The sequence below is a fragment of the Anopheles aquasalis genome, chromosome Y (assembly GCF_943734665.1).
Source record: "Anopheles aquasalis chromosome Y, idAnoAquaMG_Q_19, whole genome shotgun sequence".
Taxonomy (NCBI): domain Eukaryota; kingdom Metazoa; phylum Arthropoda; class Insecta; order Diptera; family Culicidae; genus Anopheles; species Anopheles aquasalis.
Genome location: NC_064879.1, coordinates 2,505,830 through 2,513,329, shown reverse-complemented (window position 1 = coordinate 2,513,329; position 7,500 = coordinate 2,505,830). Strand labels below are relative to the sequence as shown.

At 49.3% G+C, this 7,500-nt stretch overlaps 2 protein-coding genes across 11 annotated transcripts in view; one reads left to right on the top strand and one right to left on the bottom strand.

Moving 5' to 3' along the window:
- LOC126579771 (cytochrome P450 4d8-like) overlaps window positions 1–7,500 on the bottom strand; it is a 431,039-nt gene that overhangs the window by 104,247 nt on the left and 319,292 nt on the right. The gene's annotated exons all lie outside the window — the stretch shown is intronic.
- Window positions 1–7,500, top strand: part of LOC126579755 (disintegrin and metalloproteinase domain-containing protein 23) — a 192,616-nt gene that overhangs the window by 173,427 nt on the left and 11,689 nt on the right. For 9 of the 10 annotated variants that reach the window (XM_050243317.1, XM_050243314.1, XM_050243316.1 and 6 more), the window contains one exon: window positions 3,462–3,617. The exons of the other annotated variant lie outside the window; for it this stretch is intronic. In XM_050243317.1, coding sequence (XP_050099274.1) covers window positions 3,462–3,617 — 156 coding nt within the window. The remainder of the gene's footprint in view (window positions 1–3,461; window positions 3,618–7,500) is intronic. 10 annotated transcript variants of the gene reach the window in all.

The following is a 7,500-nucleotide window of genomic DNA, read 5'->3' as shown; positions in this document are numbered from 1 at the left end:
CATTGTTGCTTCTGTTTCGACGTGACGCACCCTTTAGGTTGACCGCACCGACCCGTACTCGTACTACTGCCCCACTAACATGCCCTCCCCTACCCCCCCCCCCCTCTCACCAACGCCTGTCTTCTTCAAAAAACCATACCAACCAATCCATTGTTTCGATCTTGCAACAAGCACCATGCGGCCCGTTGCCGGTTTACAGATTCGACAAACATAGCAAAACTGTCGCTCGAAAAACAAAAAGTACCTACAAAAACAAAGAAGAAACTTTACCCTACCGCTATACTGTTTACTAATGATCTACTCCCAACTTACTGCTACTACTTCTTGCGATGCCTTCTCTCCACCCTCCACCCCGCCACCGGAAGTCCATCACCGAGAGAGGGGGGACCGTTTGGTGGGGGACGGGTCGAGGGGGGGAAAGGCGAACGAAGCGAACGAACATGAACAAAAATGAAAATACCAAAACTATCATATTACTAGCGAATCGTAACAACTCGTTCGGTTTTTTTTTTGTTTCACTTTTTCTTTTATTCTTGTTCATTTTTCTTTCCCTTCTGTTCAATCTTCTCTCTTCCTTTCCGGTTTCTTTCTTGCGTTCTGTGCCCAGCTGTCGACGGCGCTGGTTTTCCGTTCCAATACTAAGTCAATTGTCACATTACAGTTATTGTTTCGTTTTTTCTCTCTCGATTGTGTATGTTTTTTTTTTTTTAATATTGTTTTTAGAAATAAGAGAACCACTATGGCATCCCGTAACTATAGCATGCATGTGTAGCCCGTTCTTACCGGTTGTATCCCAGTAAAGGGGTGCCTCTTGCATCGTTCTAGCGCCCCTATATACCAAAATAGTGCATGCCCTTGCCACATCACACCAAACCCGCTGGTAAACCCTGGCTGCCTACCTGCCTGCCTGCCCGTCTGCCTGTCTGTCTGTTTTGCATGTGCACCACTTCCACATTTCCTTCTGTTTCCCCTGCTGTACAGTCTCTCCTTCGCTCTCTAGGTCTAGGTCTAGGTCTTGTGCTCTCTGCTTTCTTCAGCGTTTCGGTTGCTCTTGCGGCAGCCGCACACTAGCAGTGGCTCCACTTCTTCTCTGCACGGTACCTGCTCCGTTAGCGTTAGCATGGGAAAGGGGTCTTCACCTTGCGCAGCATGTGTGCATGTCCTGCATGATGCCGCTCACTGGTAGTAGGTTTCCGCTTTCGCCCCAGTCAGTCCGATGGTTTGAGCTCTAGTGAAAAGAGAGAGAGAGAGAGAGAGAGAGAGAGAGAAAAGTGAGGATTTGCTGTCAATCCACCACCTTCCACCCTCTACCACCACCGCCTACCTTCAAAAGGAAGTGCGCCATCAACGCTTGCCCCTTGCGCCAGTCCCGAACGGGGCGGGCTGGCCCCAAAAACCGCGGTGCATGCAAGTCTCCTACCGATCTGGAGCGTTTCTCTTGGCCACGTGAACATCTAGTGTAACTACCACCACCAACATCCCATTCATTTTCATTTCTTCTTAGTATTCTCTTTTGTTATGTTCTTCCTTTATCTCTTATTCTTCTTCTTATTTTCCTGCTTCTACTGCTTCTTCTTCTTCTTCTTCTTCTTCTTCTTCTTCTTCTTCGTCTTCTTCTTCTTCCTCTTCTTCCTCTTCTCTTTCTTCTACTGCTTCTTCTTCTCTTCTGGCCCTACTATTGATAGCCCTTCAGCTAACTACTTCCTTCACCAACTCTTCCTTCACCAAACAGCATCCTCTCCTGGTCCGACTAGCTATCATCATTTTTTCCCCTTTTACGCCCAGGAATAGTCTCACTCTTTCCTCACTTTTCCGGCAGGCTTCCAGAAGAACTGGAAACCAGAATCCAAAGAGAATAGAACAGGCAGATGCTCTCTCAATACGTACCCGATAGAAACAATACGCGGCCGCGACCCTAGGCCGAAGCAAACCCTAGTCAGGCACCAAAGTAGGACTGGATACCCCTGCGAACCTACCCCTGATTCCTCTCTCTCTCTCTCTCTCTCTCATTCTCTCGCGCACCCCTAAACCTCAAGAAGAACCAATGTAGAAACCAGCTCTTAAAATAAGTACTTAAGGCTGTCGTGTCGGGAAGTAACGGCCTCGTAAGGTTTCCTCCTTCACGACTACTATACCACCCAGCCACCCCATCTACCACCCCCCTCTCCCCCCCTTTTGCCTAATCGAAAGCCTACTTCATCGCTGTTTCGCTTCGCTTTCGTTTCACTCTGTAACAACGCAGCTCCACCACACCCCCCCCCCCCCCCCCCAACCGGACACTCTCCTTTATTAATTCTCCCAACTCTGGCTTGCCCCTCCACCACCACCCCTTCCCACTATTCTCCGGCCCCTACACTGTGTACTGTGTGTTGCATTTTCACCTACCCTCTCTCTTTCTCTCTCTCTCTCTCTCTCTCTCTCTCTGCTCATCAACGTACCGTACTGGGCCCTCAAACCCACGACACATCTCCTATCTTTCTCCCCCACCCTCCTGCTTATCCTCTTCCACCTCACCCCATCAGCATCCCGACAGTAATACCTCGAATGCACCTCGAATCCTCGCCCTCGCGGGTTAAGTTTGCATCTCCAATTCCTCAAAAACTTTCCCCCACTTCATCAGCACCATTAGCGAAGCTCCTTTAAAAAAAAAAGATACCAAAAAAAAAAAGAACTAGAATGAATGATAAAAGACCTACTACTAACGAGCAAAAATAAGAGGTAGAGAAGAGAACCGAAAACCACAACCACAATAGAACATGCCAGTAACATGCCCGTTAAACCGGTACCACCGCCAGAACTGATCTGTGAATTTTTGTGCTTCTTCTCTCTTTTCCACACCCAACACCAATTCGCATCACTCTCTTCCAACAAACCAAAAAAAAAAAACAAAAAAAAAAACAAAACAATCTACAACCAATTTCGCCCACCTCGGCGGGGAATGCCGCCGTACGTACGCCTGTGCTCTGTGCGGTGCCGCGCTAACCGTCTACCACCCGATTTTTTTTTTTTTGAACGGATGCCGACAACCTCACGCCATTCATCCGATCTCGTTGTTCGCGATCGCTCCATACACACACCAACACATATTCACCACACACACACACACTACCATACTGTTACACACACACACGTGCATGCCTGCAAATATGGCTGATGGTGATGATGATGATGATGTTGATCATCATCCATGCGGTCTGATCACATGATCACTGCATTCTGGGTCTTTTGCTCGACGCTCACATCCACAAACACACATACACTTGTGCACACATACCATCATGCGCACGTACACACCGCACACCAACTCACCGGCCCTCGCTCCCTTCCTCCCTCCACCCGCTGGGGGGAATGCGCGCGGGTGTTTGTTTTGTTCTTCTTTTGCGGATGGGACTACCGGGGTGGACTATTTTACCCCACGGGGTGCGGGCTGTTCCGGGCGGGTTTCGGGGGGGTAAGAGCAGAAAGAAAACCACGCGCCTTAAGTACGATCCACCGTACGTGAAGAAGCCGGTGGCGAAGTATGTTGGTGGTGCGACGCAGGCCAACCATCACTCGCAGGACGACATTTCGCTCGCCGGCTCGAACAAGATGATGTTCAACCAGACGACCCAGTTCAGGTAAGTGTGGTGCGGTGCGGCGCGGCACCCGGTTGGCCTGAAAACCGTTAACCGAAATCCGAAAACAAAACACACCAAAAACAAAACAAAAAAAAAAAAAGAAATCCAACTACACCAACACCAACCACAATGCCCCCGTGTTCCGGCTGCTCCGGGAATCCAAAAAAAAAATACACATACACGCCCATACACGCACATACACAAACACATATTCACTCCGTCCGGTGCTCCTGTATAACTCGTAACGACTGCAACGGCTTCTTCTCCATCAACCAACCATCTTCCATCCTTCAATCCTTGCCAATCTCTTGCCATCACCACTCCCCCCCACCCCTGTACCCCGCCACCCACAACACAAGCACCCAACCCAACTCCTGGCTCCACGATTCCTTGATTCCTACGAATGAACTCCTGACGCGTTTACTCGACGCTCACGTTCGTTCGGGTCATCGCCGCGCTTCTAACGCTCTCTCGCTCTCTCGCTCTCTCGCTCTCTCTCTCTCTCTCTCTCTCTCTCTGTCTGTCTCTCTCTTTCGCTCTCACTCTCTCTCTCTCTCTCTCTCTTAAACACAAACATAAATTGCGATGCTCACTGGAGTATCCATGAATGATCAAATGGAAATGTGGGTGAAGGGTGGCCCTTCAACGGGAATCGGAAGTTCACTCATGCACACACACACTCCCACACACACACGCACACTACCACACCAAAACAAAAAAAAACCGGGAGTCCTTCTTCACGCAGCGATAGGTGAACACACCATGTGCCATCGTTTCACTCACGCCGGAGCCGACCGGAGCCGATCTGGGCGAGAGGATTGTTCAGCAGTGTCCTCTTGCACTCTCCACTCTCTTTAAGCACACACACGTACACACAGCACACGCACAAAACGCACAGATGTCACGCGACGCGAACCGCTACCTTCGCCTGTACATAACCTCACTGTGCGCCTATGGGGATCGTATGTTCATTAGCTGCCGCTACAACTACTACCTAACACTCACACAAATTCACGCACAATTCACTCATTTATTCATTGATCCATTGGCGCGCAACGCAAACAGAGCTCGGCCGGAATAAAATGGAATAAACAAAAACAAAACCAAAAAAAAAAAACAACTACAAAAATGAACCCGAAAAAGTATGAAAGTAGAACCGAACGTCGACCTGGGCAGGCTGTGGCACCTTCCCTGCCAGTTGCCTGATGCTGTGCCGGCCGGGACGTTCCTTTCCATGCCCAGGCAGACGCCGAGGGCCCTTTTCTCCCCGCCATCTTCGCCCTCGATCGCGGAGCATGTAATCCCAGCGCAGGGCATGCAATCAGGCTAAGTGCCACTCAAAGTAAGAGGGCGCAGCTACGCCGTACCCGTGCCGCATTCCATCCCCACTTTTCCTACCCTCCCTGTAGTGTACGTTTCCATTGGAAAAAAAAACTGGCAAAAGGCTGCAGCCCGACGTTGATGGGGTTCAGAAACTAAAGGTAGGCCTTTGTCGTACCAGCTCCTAGCTCCGCTGCAGGAGCGAAAAAACTACCGCCCGCCGACCGGCCAGCCAATGAAGTCTATCAGATGATGATGCAGTAGACGGGAAGGGTGTAAAAAGAGGGGGGGGGGGATGCGCGAGAATCACGCGAGAATCTCGAATCCCGAGAAAAGGGCACACACGGAAACAGCCAAACCAAGGCAGGCAGAAGAGCGATGGAATGATCCGGAACATCGACAGGGATCGACGACACGCACATACACAGCCACACAGCCACACACTCACACCCACACAAAGGAACAGAAGTTTGGCAACAGTTTAGCGATGAAAGAAAGAAACTGGAACCCCATCACCCCCACCCTGCATTCCTACACAGGGGAACACACATATATGAAATGTGCGAAGAAAAGCGAGGGAAAGTGTTGTGCACACCTTGCATCCACCACCACCACCACAAACATCGACACCACAAAAAGCTCAACGACACCCGGCATGCGCGTCTTTGCTTTTTTCTCTTTCTTTCTCTCTCTCTCTCTCTCTCTCTCTCTCTCTTTCTCTGCTCTGCTCTGCTCTTGGTCTTGGTGTTTTCGTTTTTACTCATTTCTATTATCTATAGTCTTGTTTTTTCACAATTCTTCCGCTCGAACCGATCACTTATCCTTAGTTTAACCCTTTCCAGGCCTTCTTTTCATTCTCATGTTTTTCTCTACTTCACTCTTCATCCAATCTTGCTTCTTTTGTTTTCGTGTGCAATCACCATGCATTCTTCTCATCGCTCCTAGTCCTAGTTCGTTCAGTCGTTTCCATTCTTCACCAACCTTACTTACCGCCGTTTGTTTACGTTTGCGTATACTTCTGTTCTAGTTCGGTAGTGATAAACAGAATAATGATGCAGATGTTGCTTCTTCTTCTTATTCGCGTTCGACTTCTCTTTCTTACACGCAAACGCACACAATACACGCACACCCATTCACACACCCGTGCTTTCCCTTTTTTTCCGTTCCATTTTTTTTTCCACTTCTCCTTGGATCGCTTATCGCTTATCCTCGCTGCCATATCACGCTCGCTGGCTCGCTGAGTAGCAGAAGACCCGAGCAACACAGCAAGCAAGTGCACGCGAGGGTTGTGTTCTAGCTCTCTAGTCACTCTAGCCGTGGGCAGAGGCGTTACGCGATTGCGATTGCTGCATTATTTGCTTGTAGGATGGGAGAGGTGTGCTTTAGTTGCCCTATAGTGCTAGGCGTCGTGAGCCCTGATCGCTGCCGATCACCATCTAGATCCCTTCCGCCTCCGAAAACTCCCCTTTTGCCTGTCTGGTGTGCGCTTGAAGCTGAAGCTGGAATTTTCGGGAAGGTTTTGACAGTTGGTTGACGATTTCGTTTAAATTGCTCGCACTCACTCTCTTACGGTTTCCGTTTCGGTTTTCCAGTTCAGCCTGTGTGCATGTATTTTAGCTACCTCCCCCCCCTCTCTCCCCCGTGAAATCCACCCTCTCACCCTCTAATGACTCACCCCTTCCTCTGCGCCCCGTTTCTAAACACACAATGAAATCATTCTAATTGTATTCCGCTTTCGCGTCTCCAAATCTCAATCTCCAAACACACATACACAACACACACACTCACGCGCACAGCATATACACACACCATTCGCGTGTGACCCATTGTTTTCATTACCCTTCCCTTCCGTCTCGATCCGTTATCAAATCATCTTCCAAACCTTCTCTTCCACCTGCATCCCCCTTGCATGCTGTTTCCTTCCATTGCGATACAAGTCAAGTCCGAGGACCGCATAGCCGTTCGATGCCTGCTAGCGTGTTAGGCCTGCTTAGCTGATGAGTTGAATCCTTGTCCCTTTATCCTGGTCCTGGGCGTCTCCATCATCACTTCCCCAGCTACATTTCTAGCGAGCGAGCTGACTGGCGCCCGAATTACGCTCACATTCCCTACCCTCTACCCTCTTCTCTCTCTCTCTCTCTCTCTCTCTCTCTCTCTCTCTCTCTCTCTCTCTCTCTCTCTATCTCTCACCTAGGAAGCCCCACTAGCGTCTTTTTTCTTAGATTTCGCTCTTTATCTTTCGCACCCTTGTTTCTTTCCCTTTCTTCTCTTTCTTCTATTTCTCTCTCCTTTTCTCTCTTTCTCTCTCTCTCTCTCTCTCTCTTTCTCTTACATTTCTCTGCTTTCTCCTGCACGTTCACTCCCAAATCTATTTATTCTGTTTTGTTTGGTTTCTTTCATCTTTCCACGTTGTTCCACTAGTACTACTGTTAGCGCTGTTACCAAAGTACTAGCGACTGTGTTACAGTGATGCCTTTGCTTTGATTTTCCAAACGTTCCCTAACCTCACCCTAACCTACTGCAACCAGCTTTGATCGGAGAGTGTCTCCGGAGAGTGTGTGGC